This window comes from Oncorhynchus masou, chromosome 15 (assembly GCF_036934945.1).
Source record: "Oncorhynchus masou masou isolate Uvic2021 chromosome 15, UVic_Omas_1.1, whole genome shotgun sequence".
NCBI lineage: Eukaryota > Metazoa > Chordata > Actinopteri > Salmoniformes > Salmonidae > Oncorhynchus > Oncorhynchus masou.
In genome coordinates this window covers 6,553,935-6,569,960 of record NC_088226.1, presented here as the reverse complement: position 1 = coordinate 6,569,960, position 16,026 = coordinate 6,553,935, and the positions used below count along the sequence as shown (strand labels likewise).

The 16,026-nt window shown below is 43.2% G+C and overlaps 1 protein-coding gene across 2 annotated transcripts in view; it reads left to right on the top strand.

Annotated features, from left to right (window-relative positions):
- The window catches only part of LOC135555423 (alpha-1,6-mannosylglycoprotein 6-beta-N-acetylglucosaminyltransferase B-like), an 85,650-nt gene extending 69,865 nt beyond the window's left edge, over nt 1-15,785 (top strand). For both annotated transcript variants that reach the window (XM_064987833.1, XM_064987834.1), the window contains 8 exons: nt 1,585-1,718; nt 3,911-4,041; nt 6,114-6,269; nt 6,374-6,520; nt 6,711-6,827; nt 11,104-11,178; nt 14,254-14,525; nt 14,838-15,785. In XM_064987833.1, the coding sequence (XP_064843905.1) occupies nt 1,585-1,718; nt 3,911-4,041; nt 6,114-6,269; nt 6,374-6,520; nt 6,711-6,827; nt 11,104-11,178; nt 14,254-14,525; nt 14,838-15,036 (1,231 nt within the window). In that variant the 3' untranslated portion in view covers nt 15,037-15,785. The remainder of the gene's footprint in view (nt 1-1,584; nt 1,719-3,910; nt 4,042-6,113; nt 6,270-6,373; nt 6,521-6,710; nt 6,828-11,103; nt 11,179-14,253; nt 14,526-14,837) is intronic.
- Nucleotides 15,786-16,026: the final 241 nt, after the last annotated feature.

The window sequence follows — 16,026 nt, the reverse complement described above, 5'->3', positions numbered from 1 at the left end:
TGCCTATCATTGCACTTCATGAGGAGCCTGCCTGTTATGCGAATGCAGTAGAAGCCAAGGTAAGTTGCAAGCTAGCATTTAAACGTATCTTATAAAAAACAATCAATCAATCATAATCACTAGTTAATTAACTACACATGGTTGATGATATTACTAGTTTATCTAGCGTGTCCTGCGTTGCATATAATCGATGCAACGCAGGGGGATGATTTAACAAAAGCGCATTTGCGAAAAAAGCACAATCATTGTATGACTTTACCTAACCACAATGCCTTTCTTACACAGATCAATACACAGAAGTATATATTTTTAAACCTGCATATTTAGCTGAAAGAAAGGTTAGCAGGCAATATAAACCAGGTGAAATTGTGTCACTTCTCTTGCGTTCATTGCACGCAGAGTCAGGGTATATGCAACAGTTTGGGCAGCCTGGCTCATTGCGAACTAATTTGCCAGAATTTTACGTAATTATGACATAACATTGAAGGTTGTGCAATGTCACAGGAATATTTAGACTAATGGATGCCAACCCTTAGATAAAATACGTAAGGGTTCCGTATTTCACTGAAATAATAAGTTTTGTTTTCGAAATGATAGTTTCTGGATTCGACCATATTAATGACCAAAGGCTCGTATTTGTGTGTGTTATTATATTATAACTAAGTCTATGATTTGATAGAGCAGTCTGACTGAGCGATGGTAGGCAGCAGCAGGCTCGTAAGCGTTCATTCAAACAGCACTTTCTTCGCAATCACAGCGCTGTTTATGACTTCAAGCCTATCAGCCTAATGGCTGGTGTAACCGATGTGAAATGGTGCGCACTAATAGCGTTTCAAACGTCATTCGCTCTGAGAGTTTGAGTAGTTGTTCCCCTTGCTCTGCATGGGTAACGCTGCTTCGAGGGTGGCTGTTGTCGATCTGTTCCTGGTTCGAGCCCAGGGAGGAGTGAGGAGAGGGACGGAAGCTATACTGTTTTATGAGCTATAATTCAGTCAATATCTGATGGATTTTAAAAATGTTAAAAGTTTGGAGTATGTTCATCCATTGTCCAACACAGGAGATGGTGGCACCTTAATAGGGGAGGATGACCACATGATAATGGCTGGAGCAGTTTCCAAAGTGTTTGATGCCATTCCATTTGCTCTGTTCCAGCCATTATTAAGAGCTGACTATTAGGAAGCAGCCCCTCACACATTATGCCCCAGCAATGTCAGAGACCCACCAAAGAAGGGAGGTATATACGGTGTTTGGAGGTGGTTGCATTGCTGTGAGTAAGAGCTCTCCATTTATCTCCCCTGTGGTGTATAGTAGCCTAGCAGATTGTGATTTGAAGTCAATTTCCCCCCACCTGGAGGGCAGGCTGAGCCCAGCACACTGAGGGAGAGGAGAGGCACGGTGACATCCATCACCTTTGACTACTTTACGGTTCAAGTCTCCTGGGCTTGGTTCCCATACCACTGCTTGTTATGGGCTTTTACCAGATAAATATTCTATCATCGCAACAGGAGGCAATGTCTATCTATGTTCTGCTATTTTGACATACAGAACCCATTCATTCTCCCACCTCTTTCCTCTGTCTCTCAGGTGCCACATCCGTGTGATTGACACATTTGGCACAGAGCCGGCATACAACCATGAGGACTACGCCACCCTGCACGGCTACAGGACCAACTGGGGCTACTGGAACCTCAACTGCAGGCAGTACATGACCATGTTCCGTGAGTGAACTCTAAGCATAATCTCTCTTCGGACACTGGATGTGAGGGGAATGGTGTTGAGCTTGTTTATCAGGTATCAACCTCAGAAAGAGAGAAAGTGGGAAAGGGTAATAGGGATTTTAGTGGAGGTTTGGCTTTTGGAGTGTGTGTGTGGGCACAGATGTTGTGGGGCACTTGTGTGGGCCTCTGGCCTCTCATAGTGGAAGCTCAGGGTCAGAGAGACGAGAAGGGGCCTGGGAGGGTAACAGCAGTTGTGGCCAAACAGATGCCAAGAGCTAGACACTAAAACTTAGCACCATAGGCTCTCACTGGCACACACACAGAGCTCAAACATCCAGCTGGGATCAGTGGAAGGAGAGGAGACTTCAGCTGTGTTTGTGGTCTTCCAATTAACTCAGTGAGCATAGCTTCTGTGGAAGTACTGCTGTTTTGGAAATACACATTGTAATTGCAAGCCACACTCCTATTGGGTTTGAAATAGGAACACGTTTTATATATATATATATATATAATTCTCATGGCTATTTAGTTTTTTATGTTTACTGGGAATACACAGGCCCTGCTTTGTTTCCTGGTTTATAGAGTGACCACTGTCCTTCTCTTAGGTGATGTGGTCCCAGCTGGCCCAATCAATTCCTTTAACCACTGTCTCTTTATTCCTATAACTTACTCAACATGCCTCTGACTTTCATCTGAAACTGAATGTCAATATTTAGTTTAGGGTTTAGCTGTCACGTGTGCTCCCTTTCCGGCCTCTAGGTCACCAGGCTGCTCGTTATGGTGCACACCTGTCACCATCGTTACGCGCACCTGCGGGTCTTCAGACTCACCTGGACTCCATCGCTTTCTTGATTAACTGCCCTATATACAGTTGAAGTTTTGCCACAACTTTGGAAGTATGCTTGACCCATTTGTGACCAAGCTTTAACTTCCTGACTGATGTCTTGAGATGTTGCTTCAATATATCCACATAATTTTCCTGCCTCATGATGCCATCTATTTTGTGAAGTGCACCAGTCCCTCCTGCAGCAAAGCAACCCCACAACATGATGCTGCCACCCCCGTGCTTCACGGTTGGGACGGTGTTATTGAGCTTGCAAGCATCCCCCTTTTTCCTCCAAACATAACGATGGTCATTATGGCCAAACAGGCCTATTTTTGATTCATCAGACCAGAGGACATTTTTCCAAAAAAGTACGATCTTTGTCCCCATGTGCAGTTGCAAACCGTTGTCTGGCTTTTTAATGGCGGTTTTGGAGCAGCGGCTTCTTCCTTGCTGAGTGGACTTTCAGGTGTCGATATAGGACTCGTTTTACTGTGAATATAAATACTTTTGTACCTGTTTCCTCCAGCATCTTCACAAGGTCCTTTACTATTGTTCTGGGATTGATTTGCACTTTTCGCACAAAAGTATGTTCATCTCTAGGAGACAGAACGCGTCTCCTTCGTAAGTGATGTGACGGCTGCGTGGTCCCATGGTGTTTATACTTGGTATAATTGTTTGCACAGATGAACTTGGTACCTTCAGGCGTTTGGAAATTGCTCCCAAGGATGAACCAGAATTGTGGAGGTCTACAATTTTTTTGGCCGAGTTCTTTTGATTTTCCCATGTGTCATGCAAACAGGCACTGAGTTTGAAGGTAGGCCTTGAAATACATCCACGGGTACACCTCCAATTGACTCAAATGATGTCAATTAGCCTATCAGAAGCTTCTAAAGTCATTATATAATTTTCTGGAGTTTTCCAATCTGTTTAAAGGCACAGTCAACTTAGTGTATGTAAACTTCTGACCCACTGGAATTGTGATACAGTGAAATAATCTGTCTGTAACAATTGTTGGAAAAATTACTTGTGTCATGTCAAAGTAAGATGTCCTAACTGACTTGCCAAAACTATAGTTTGTTAACAAGACATTTGTGGGGTGGTTTGAGTTTTAATGACTCCAAACTAAGTGTATGTAAACTTCCGACTTCAACTGTATGTCACTTCCTTTGGTTACTTTCTTCAGGCGTTATTGTTTCTGTTTCATGTCTGTGTGCGGTTAGTTTTTCTTGTTTTGTATTTGTATTATGTTCTGTTTATTTTATTAAAACACTCACTCCCTGCACTTGCTTCCTCGACTCTCAGAGCACGTCGTTACATTGACTTTGACTTATTGAGCTTGACACTTTGCTATGTTTGTCCCTCACAGCACACACTCCCGACAACTCCTTCATGGGTTTTGTGGCTGAGGAGCTGAACGACACAGAGAGGCTGAGCATCCAGAGGAACAAGGTGGACAGCATGGCAGTGGTGTACGGCAAAGAGGCCAGCATGTGGAAGGTGATCATATGGATATAAATGTTCCATTTCTACAACCTCTAAAGAAAACCATATTGCTGACAGTGCATTTGACTGACACCCCAATGGGCGTATCACCTGCTCCTGTCTACAAGATATCAACAAACAAATGACTTTTTCCCTACTAAGATGTGCAGTCCAGTTGAGGTGGCGTCTCAACATATTTACACAACAGTCAGCAGTCTGTTATACGCTGCAGTGTATTCTGTCATGATGTGATAAATGGAGTGCACCCCACTTCCAGAGACAAGCTGAAACGTGCCTAAGTTATTCTCTCCTATCTGCCAAGCATGACACTTCAATCCACTAGGTATATGTATGTACACCCAGAGAGGTGTGAGTGTTGTGGAAGCGGCAATTGTTTTTGTTTAGCGTAAATTCTCCCTCCAAGCTACAGGAAAAAGGCATCACTTATTCATGTGTCTGGCCGCCTCCCCGTAGTTGAATCAGCTGCATTTGTTCTCTCACTCTCTATGCTTATTGAATTCCCCTCAATCTGAACAGTTTGAGGTACGGCATGCGAGGTATAATATTTATGAGTGTGAATGCCATCTGTGTCTGGCTCTCCCTCGACACTGACTACCCCTCACTGCTTCTGGCATCATCCTCAGCTCTCCGGTTCACATGCTTGTCAGCTATGTGTTGTACTACAGCTGTATGTCCACAAGGAGAAAGAAAATGACTATCATTTTATCTCTCCCACTCACTCTCTCTTGTCTTTTCTCCTTCCCACATGGTTTCCTCCTATTCTGCTCATGTCATGTTGATGGATCATCTCCAGCTCCAAGTAAGGATACCTGCACTTGCTGTCAATGATTGACATTTTGAACACCCTCTGAAACTTTGTTTTACATTGAACCGTAGTATGGACTGTCCCTGGTGTTTGGTTTCCTTGCAGATTCCTATTATAGAGATTGATATTGTTTATGCACAATGAATGCGTAAATGTGCCAGACAGTTAACTACAATTATTTTGGAATGAGTCAGCAGCTTTAGCTCTTCAGACACAGAAAGATGTTTCAGGTGAATCATCTTTATCTACCATAAAGATACAAGGGTTTTTATAAAAAGGCCTGAGGTTTGTTATGTGTTCATCCTGGTCTATCTGCATCTTCTGTCACCCCCTGTCAGATCAATAAACTGCTGCCCTATAACAGGTTTAGGAAAATACAAAAGGTGGAGTTTTAATCAATACTCAGAATGTCAGCTCTCTACTAATGATAGTTTTACGTTGTGTGCTCTTTTATATGGAGCATCTGCAATGACATCAGTGGTTCTATTTACAACTGTTGGTGGAAGGGTTCTTAGTCTACAGAGGGAAAGCTCATGCATATTTATTTCTATTGTGTTCCGTACAAATGTTCTATGTTAGGCTAAGTATGCCACTGAAGATTTGAAACGTACAACATTCTCACCACTATATGTAAATCATGCTCACCCAATACATCTCTATGATTAGCGACCAGTGTGCTGCTGTAGCCAAGGTGAAACCCATGCTTACTCTTCACACTCTATGGCCATTCTCGTGTCATTTGCCCCTGGTGCTGCTGTAGCTTGGTGTAGGAAATCAGATCACCCCTCTACTTGGCTATGCCAGTCTATAGAGGCCCCAGTAGCCACCCCACTAATCCTAGTAACAGTCAGTCATACAGGCTTCTGTCCACACTGCCTGCACCAATCAGAATCTCTCCAGGGTGAGAGGCCTATCAGTCAAGGTTTTTAAAAACTCTTTAGAGAGATGACCTCCATGCTACTGTAGTCTTCACAGGTTGAGCACATTCTCCTTGCTTTTCAGTCCCAGGAGGGTGACACAGATAATATGGAGGAATCTCTAAGCAGAAGAGGCTGACAGCCAATGTCATGAATAACATGTCTGCCCCTGTCTTAGTTATGCCTGCAACCAACACACTGAACATAACTTTATGTTTGAGAAGAACTTTGAACTCTTACAGAATTGGTTAAAAAGGGGAGTTACATTCTACAAATTTGGGGGGAACAGGTAGGTTATACTGTGTGCCCAGTCCGTCCTAACCATTTGTTCCATTGACTCATAGGGTAAGGAAAGGTTCCTGGCCATTCTGCACCGCTACATGGATATCCATGGGACTGTCTATTATGAGACACAGCGCCCTCCAGAGGTGCCTGCTTTTGTCAAAAACCACGGCCTGCTGCCCCAACAAGAGCTGCAACAGCTGCTCAGAAAGGCCAAGGTATGGAGGGTTTCAATATCTTTTTATATAATATACTTCAAGTACATGTTGCCAGTAAACAGCAGCAGTTTGGTTCATCTTTTTCTTTTCCTCTTTCAAACAAGCTCTTCATTGGGTTTGGCTTCCCATACGAAGGGCCGGCCCCTTTAGAGGCCATAGCCAACGGCTGCATCTTCCTGCAGCCCATGTTTAAGCCGTCTCACAGTTCCCTCAACCATGAGTTCTTCAAAGGGAAGCCCACTTCCAGACAGGTGAGCAGGTTGTCTCTGTGGTGGCAGTGGACTGTCTCCATACTGTCGAGAAAATGAATGTTAGTCTGTGAATTAGTGCAAGGTAGGCCTCAACCTGACTCGTGTGCTTCTCTGCTCGTGGCTGTGTCCAGGTATTGTCTGGATGGAGACTGTATTGACTGATATAGTATTGTGTTAATTCCTCCATCAGGTCTCCTCACAGCATCCATATGCTGAGCATTATATAGGCAGGCCACATGTCATCACGGTGGATTTCAACAACTCCCAAGAGTTTGAGTCTGCCATACGGGACATCATGAGGACCAAAGTTAGTATGCTAATTTCACTTGAGATGATAATATAATATATGCCATTTAGCAGACGCTTTTATCCAAAGCGACTTAGTCGTGTGTATACATTTTAAGTATGGATGGTCCCGGGAATCAAACCCACTATTCTGGCTACAGAGGACCACATGATTTCCACAGAGATAAGTGTGGCTGTTAGAGACAAATGACCTTTCAGATGTATTACCTTCACTGCATCTCATGTTAAAGAAAGTCTTGAGTATTAACATTGCCTACGCATATGATTAATGGTGCCATGGAGGTATATAATCTCCTCTCCCACAGACTGTATTTCCAGTTGTGACCCACTTCTCTCTCACATTGCTAATTGAACTGTTAGTCACAGGATCCAGTGTAACTGCAAACTGCATAGCTGGCTCTTTCCAAGGACTTTAGTCCTAATTGCCTCCGAGATGGAGTTGCTTAGTAGGTAAACTGGGCAGCAGACACCTGGGTTAGTATGGCAGTCTTCCAGAGGACCCATACTGTCTTCTCCAGGCACTAACCATTGTCTACTGGAGATGATATTAATCTATCATGCTGTGCTCAATCTGTCGCCAGGCCAACATGCAAGGTACGTCCAATCGATCCCCCACCACGCGGGGAATAATGGCAGGTTAAATATAGCCCAGACTTGCTGCTGAGGGAACCAAAACGGAGCATCTACTTGACGTAATGCTGTGGTAGAACACGTGCATGTAATGGGTTAGGAGTGGAGGAGAGGGGCAGGAGGAAAACAAAACAACAAAATAATACAGGACACAAGCACTTCTCATTATGTTGATGTACAGTGCATTCAGAAAGTATTTAGACCCCTTGACTTTGACATTTTTTGTAATATGAATTTTTTACCCCGCTTTTTTCGTCATATCCCATTACGATCTTGTCTCATCGCTGCAACTCCTCCACGAGCTCGGGAGAGGCAAATCATGAGCCGCCAAACCACGCTCCTTAACACCCACCCACTAAACCCGGACGCCATCCACACCAATGTGTTGGAGGAAACACCGTTCAACTGATGACCGAGGTCAGGCTGTAGGCACATGGCCCGCCACAAGAAGTCACTAGAGTGCAATGAGCAAAGTAAGACTCCCCCCGGTCAAACCCTCCCTAACCTGGACAACGCTGGGCCAATTGTGCGCCGCCCTATGGGACTCCCGTTTACGGCTGGTTGTGATACAGCCTAGAATCGAACCCGGGTCGGTAGTGACGCCTTGGGTAACCTTTGCGCCTCCTGGGAGGCTCCAGACCCCTTGACTTTTTCCACATTTTGTTACATTACAGCCTTATTCTAAAATGTATTAAATAAATTAGTTTCCTCATCAATCTACAGACAATACCCCATAATGGCAAAGTGAAAATAGTTTTTTATGTTAGCAAGTTTATTACAAATAAAAACATGTCACATTTTACATTTACAAGTATTCAGACCCTTTGCTATGAGACTTGAATTTGAACTCAGGTGCATCCTGTTTCCATTGATCATCCTTGAGATGTTTCTACAACGTGATTGGAGTCTACCTGTGGCAAATTAAATTGATTGGACATGATTTGGAAAGGCACAAACCTGTTTATATACAGTAAGGTCCCACAGTTGACAGTGCAAGTCAGAGCAAATATCAAGCCCTGAGGTCAAAGGAATTGTCTGTAGAGCTCCAAGACTGGATTGTGTCGAGGCACAGATCTGGGGAAGGATACCAAAAAAATGATGTAGCACTGAAGGTCCCCAAGAACACAGTGGCCAACCATCTCTGGAGTGCTCCGCCAATTAGGCCTTTGTGGTAGAGTGGTCAGACGGAAGCCACTCCTCAGTAAAAGACAAATGACAGCTGGCTTAGAGTCTGCCAAAAGGCACCTAAAGGACTCTCAGACCATGGGAAACAAGATTCTCTAGTCTGATGAGACCAAGATTGAATTCTTTGGCCTGAATGCCAAGTCTGGAGGAAACCTGGCACCATCCCTACGGTGAAGCACGGTGATGGCAGCATCATGCTGTGGGGATGTTTTTCAGCAGCAGGGACTGGGAGACTAGTCAGGATCGAGGGAAAGATGAACAGAGAAAAGTACAGAGAGATCCTTGCTCCAAAGACCTGCTCCAAAGCCCTCAGGACCTTCAGACTGGGGGTGAAGGTTCACCTTCCAACAGTACAACGACCCTAAGCACACAGCCAAGACAACGCAGGAGTGGCTTCGGGACACGTCTCTGAATGTCCTTGAGTGGCCCAGCCAGAGCCCGGACATGAACCCGATCAAACATCTTTGGAGAGACCTGAAAATAGCTATGCAGCGATGCTCCCCAACCAACCTGACAGAGCTTGAGAGAATCTGCAGAGAAGTGGTAGAAACTCCCCAAATACTTGTGTGCCAAGCTTATAGCATCATACCTAAGAAGACAGAAGGCTGTAATCACTGCCAAAGATGCTTCAACAAAGTACTGAGTAAAACAGGGTCTGAATACTTATGTAAATGTGATATTCCCCCCCCCCAAATTTTTTTTATATATTTGCAAAAATGTCTAAAAATTATGGGGTATTGTGTGTAGATTGATTAGGGGAAAATTAATGTAATACATTTTAGAATAAGGTTGTATCAAAATGAGGAAAAAATCTAGGGGTCTGAATACTTTCCAAATCCACTGTGCTATACAGTACACACTGAAGGTGATAAAAACATGTCCCCTCTTTGATCCAATGCGGGTGAACAACTATACTAATCCCTGTGGTATTCACTGGTGTAAAAAGTACCCAATTGTCATACTTGAGTAAAAGTAAAGAGACTTAAATAGAAAATGACTAGTAAAAGTGAAAGTCACCCAGTAAAAGTCTAAAAGGATTTGGTTTTAATTATACTTATATATCATTTCACATTCCTTATATTAAGCAAACCAAATGGCATGATTTTCTTGTTTTATTATTTTACAGATAGCCAGAGGCACACCTCAACACTCAGACATAATTCATAAACCAAGCATTTGTGTTTACTGAGGCAGAAGCAGTAGGGATAACCAGGGTTGTTCTCATGATAAGTGTGTGAATTGGCAAATATGTCTGTCCTGCTAAGCATTTGAAATGTAACTCGTACTTTCGGGTGTCAGGGAAAATATCAGGGAAAATGTATGGAGTAAAAAGTACATTATTTTATTTTCTTTAAATAGTAAATTAAAGTACAGATACCCCATAAAAAACTACTTAAGTAATACTTTCTATTATTTTTACTTAAGTACTTTACACCACTGGTGATATTGTAATCAGGTGTACTGGTCAGACATGATGAGTATGCATGCAGTAAATGCGGTCGGTTTAGAGATGTTAATGTATTTTAAAGCTGAATTCAATTCAGACTCCATGGAGAGCAGTTTTTTTCCTGTTCCTTTCTTTCCATTATATAAAGATGCCCAAAAGGCAAATTGCATTCTGGAATAGATGATGAGGTGCCAGATACATTTCATTAAACTCAGATGAAATAAACGAGTAAGTGAGCGCTAAAAGGAAGTGAATGCTAAAAGGAACCATTTATCAGTTTAAAAGCCCAAGTGCCTCTGAGAGGCCTGATGGTAAACAATGAGATCTCTTTTAAATGGCACAGACATCTTAGGTTAGGTGATGTGGAATGGGACTACAGTACCATCACACTGATTGAACATTTCCCACTCCAACATGCATCATACTTATTTATGTAATCTAACCCAAATAGGCTTTGGATAACAGCAAAATAGAACGCATTGACCTGCAGACTTCATCCTTTGACACTGATGACTAACGTGTGTTTACTGCTGCATTGAAAAGAGATGCTTCTCTGTGCTGTTTTCACTGCAGTGTCACAGCAGTTGTCGTGTATGTAACATGCGTTCTAACCTGTAACTCTATGAACTGTGCTCTGGAGAAAGTTTTCACATCATCTGGTAAAGGTTAAAAGTGGGATGGTCATCACATCCTCACATCCTCCCAGTGAGTTGTTAAAAAGATTCAAACATTCGGTTTAGCAGCTCGTACATAACCTGTGGTCGATTGTCAGCTTAATCCATTGTTTGTCATATTGATGTAGTCCATGTTAATAGAGTAATGAAATCAAGTCAAAGGCTGTCACCTGTGATGTATGAGGTCATTGATTCTAATATGAAGCAGCTCATAATGAAGCCGTTCACAGTGACCTTAATGAATACGTCAGCTTTGATTAACGGTAAACCGTTGCAGTACTATTATGGCTGTGGTGTTGATGGAGGTCTAAAGCCGATGGTGTGTGATTTCCTTTCTGCAGGTGGAGCCATATCTGCCCCATGAGTACACCTGTGAGGGGATGCTGGAGAGAGTGCATGCTTACATCCAGAACCAGGTGGGTTTGTGTTGCATACACCAGCCTTCATTACCCCGGAGATGGTGCAGCCAACCTCATCCACCTTTATTTATGCACAGGCAAGATGAAGTCACACTGTACTGTATACATATAAAAGAGCGACCGTACACACACACAGTCCTGTTTAACTAACCTTGTGGGGACACATAATTCAGTTAATTCAAAATGTTATTTTCCCTAACCCTAAAACTAACCCTAGCTCCAAACCCTGAACCTAATTCTAAACCTAACACTAATTCTAACCTTAAACCCAAACCACCTAGAAATAGCATTTGACCTTGTGAACAAAATGTCCCCAGTCGGTCAAATGTTTTTGTTTATTAATCTTGTGGGGACTTCTGCTTCCCACAAGTATAGTTAAACACGTCCACACACACAACCACGCACACACTAAAAGCCTTTTTAATATTTCTTTTGAACAATTACACACATTGTCATGCTCCAGTACGTTCATCATGCTGAGATGATTTGTGCGGTGCACCGAGGGGCTTGTCTGCCAGTCTGGTTAAGGCAGTGGGAGAAAAGGGGAAATAGGGTGGCCTATGCCCAGCTCTGATCCACTCCCCCATCTGTCCATCACACACAGAGTAGTGTGCTCAGTGGGCTGTGACTGACTGAGACTGCCCGCCTGGCATGTACGAGACCAGACTCCCAATCAGCGACAACCCTTCTATCCTCCTCCGTGGGCAGCACTGACCCCTATGATCCTCACGGATTCTTTATTGAGAATTTTTATACTGCTTTCTCATGACACACACACACACACACACACACACACACACACACACACACACACACACACACAGATTCCGGATGAGGTGTCTGATCGCTCGCCCTGTTTTCCTGTTGAGCAGTAGCCCAGGGCTGGGGGGGCTGTGGTGTGGTGGAGTGGAGGAGGTCTGGTTATTGCAGCAGGGCGCTGGGAGCCTGTTTAATGAACTGGACTGGAGGTCAGAGGAAGATGTCGCAGAAATATTATTACCTGTTCCTTATGAATAGGACAGACTGGGGGAGGTGCTCTCCCAGGGTTGATTCCTGCCTGAAACTCATTTGATTATTGGTGGCATAACTGTATTATAGACATGACGATAGTTCAGTGTTAAATTCAAATCTCCCAACCATCATATCTAAGCCAATATGACACCAATCTCAATGAAAATTCGCAAATCAACTTGATTGGAGGCACTCAACACACTCCCCGCCTCTTGTCATGAGCCGTTACTGAGAACCACATAACAGAGTATGTCTTGTGCCTACCTAGCTAAAATTCTAGACGTCGGATTAAAACGGGACTATAGCGTCCATAAAGCGACCATCGGGATTTAAAAAATGCCAGATTGTCTACATTTTGTAGGTGTAACAGTGTTTTGTCAATTTATCATTTATCGCTCTCATGTGCTCATTTCTGTCCGTTAAGTGCCAAAGATGCTACCTTTTTGTAGCATTTCTGAAAGAATATGTAAGCGGTGCAAATCCATGTTTGCTAGCATCAGAGAAACGCATCATTTTAATATCCATAATACATTCCAGGACACTCTTACACAGTGCCAAACTAACAACTCTGCCAAGTGTTAGATATTTTTCAACTCTGTTTCGGACACCTGTGTGAAGCTAGCCACAATAGTGGAATTTGCGGTTCACCTTCAAAATAAATGCCCCCATTGATATTGATTCAAACTGATACAAATAGTGGATGAGATGTTGAACAGCCCTTAGCTGTGGTATATTGGCCATATACCACACCCTCCCGGGCTTTATTGCTTAATTATGTTGTATAATAATGTTGCATAATCACCTTCCAGTGTAAAAACCCTGGAATTTAAAAACAAGGTTTTAATTGAGAATAGGCATTGGTCTGAAAGCTGAAAAAATAAAGGAAATTCCCATGAGCACCACATTGCCTTTTTCACCCATGCTCTACCTAGGGTTTCTTGGCCAAAGCAAGCCGCTTTTTCTTATTGGTGTCCTTTAGTAGTCGTTTCTTTGCAGCAATTCGACAATGGCCTGATTCACGCAGTCTCATCTGAACAGTTGTTGAGATGTGTCTGTTACTTGAACTCTGAAGCATTTATTTGGGCTGCAATCTGAGGTGCAGTTAACTCTAATGCAGCAGAGGTAACTCTGGGTCTTCCTTTCCTGTGGCGGTCCTCATGAGAGCCAGTTTCATCATAGTGCTTGATGGTTTTTGCGACTACACTAAAGAAACTTTAAAAGTTATTAATTTTACGTATTGACTGACCTTCATGTCTTAAAGTAATGATGGACTGTCATTTCTCTTTGCTTATTTGAGCTGTTCTTGCCATAATATGGATTTGGTCTTTTACCAAATTAGGCCATCTTCTGTATACCACCCCTACCTTGTCACAACACAACTGATTGACTCATTAAGAAGGAAAGAAATTCCACAAATTAACAACACACATGTTAATTGAAATGTATTCCAGGTGTCTACCTCATGAGCTGGTTGAGAGAATGCCAATAGTTTTCAAAGCTGTCAAGGCAAAGCGTGGCTACTTTGAAGAATCTCAAATATAAAATATATTTTGATTTGTTTACTGCATGATTCCATATGTGTTATTTCCTGGTTTTGATGTCTTCACTATTATTTTACTTGTGTAGAAAATAGTAAAAATAAAGAAACCTTTGAATGAGTAGGTGTGTCTAAACTTTTGACTGGTACTGTATATTCATATTATTCCAGGAGGCTGGAAGGCAATGTGTATAGCAAATAAATTAATGTATAGTTCACAGCTGAATTACACACAGGACAGGTGCAGTGAAATGTGTTGTTTTACAGGGTCAGTCATATTAGTACAGCCCACCTGGAGCAAATTAGGGTTAAGCTTTGCTCAACGGCACCGACAGATTTTTCACCTTGTCGGCTTGGGTATTTTGGTTACTGGCTCAATGCTCTAACCACGAGGCTACCTGCCGCTTCAATGCTGAATGTAGGCTACAGTAGAATTGATTGATGAATGTAATGCTGAATAGCCAGATTAACTAACTACACAATAGCCAGATTGTGTAGTTATTCTGTTGTATTGTACTCGGCAGGAATTCTGTACACCCGAAGCTCCATTTCCCTCAGCGAATACCTCCAGCAGTTGGCCAGGCAGCCCCCCCAGCCCCTTTGTCCTGCTACCCAACTCCAGTGCCCTGGCCTGGGCCTCCAACATCAGCACTCCCTCCTCCTGGCCCCCGCTTAGTGCCCTGAGGCTGCTGGCATCCCTGGAGGGCCAGTCATGTATAGATGCGTGCCAGAGCGCAGGCCTGATCTGTGAGCCCGCCTTCTACCGCTTCGTCAATATCAAAGAGGCCTTCAGTGGGTGAGCTGCTGCTGCCTCCCTCCACCACCATGTGATCACACCACCATCTGTTACACAACATTCATCTTGTTATTTAACATTCAGCATATTATACAGCACAATCACTGAGGAAACAAACAATGAATATGAGCATCTTAAATTCTTCTGAATATTCTCTCTCATTCTAATGCACTACCCAATGTGCTTTGGTGTAATGAATATTGATAGTCATTTATGAAGCCTTTTTAAAAAAGCATTGATTATAATGTAAATCACATGACCTAATATGAATAATGATATATAAAGAAATATCTCTCTGGTGTCTCCGCCCAGGCTGGAGGTGCACTGTGAGGGGGTGGAGGCTGAGATCAACCACATCTTCCCAGCCTTCTCAGAGGAGAGTAGTGAGTGTGGCCTCCAGAAAGACCCTCTGCTGTTCAGCTGTGCCGGGGCCAACACCAAGTACCACCGCCTCTGTCCCTGCAGGGACTACCGTAAGGGCCAGGTGGCGCTATGCAGGGACTGCTTATGACTGTGACCAGCACCTGGGGGAAGATGACCTGCCACCACTCCCTCAGCCTTGGCCATCCCAGGGGCCCTTTTTATAGGTGGGAGGGACACTGAGGAGGATGGTCCTGCTGGAGGTCACTGTGGGTGACACAGAGGTACCAGTAGGGTCGGTCGCCATGGGGTAGAGGAGCAGCTGTACAAAAGATCACTGCTGGTATCATTATAGCACAGGGGGGAATGCTTCACGGAACTGGACAGCTGGATAATGTTACAATGAGACTCCCTATCTGCTGCTCTGACCGGAGGCTCAGTGCATTGGCAATTCTGAAATTACTAGAATACCCGGTCACCAAACCCACAAAATGGCTGCCAAACAAGACATGTGGCTGACATAATGCATCTCAGGGAAATGCATGATTGTACTGTACCCTGCTAAAGTGATGACGCTGCTATAAGGTGAACGTTTTACAATAGTCTTTATGGACTACATTGGGTCCAACAACAGGAATGTTAGGGGGTGGAGTTATGAGAAACACAGAAATGAGGGGATTCAAAAAGATATCCCTGATAATTGTACTGCAATGCTATAGTTGCTAATATCTGCATTGCTTCAAGTGACATGCAGATACTGTATGGAATGTAATGTTCTGTGAAATGATCATAATGCAGTAGGGATATTTGTACAGTAGATGCACTACTAGATGTAATATTTTCCATGTCTCATACATTAGTATATTTGTACATACATGTTGATTAATAAAAAAGACAATTGAAACATTCTGGTACAACTCTTCTCTGGTACAACTCTAAAACAGAGCCAGGTTACGTCTTGAGACATAAATGAATCTGTAGATTTAGAAAAGCAATTGAGTGTAAAGCTGTCATCCATCTTTTTTGGTCAATTTCACAAAGCCAAATGGAAAAGAATGTTCTAATGACTTCTTTCAGAGTTGGTGATTTCTCTGCAGGCACTGTTGGCTTGGACTCATTCAGTTCATGGAGTGGTGCCTAA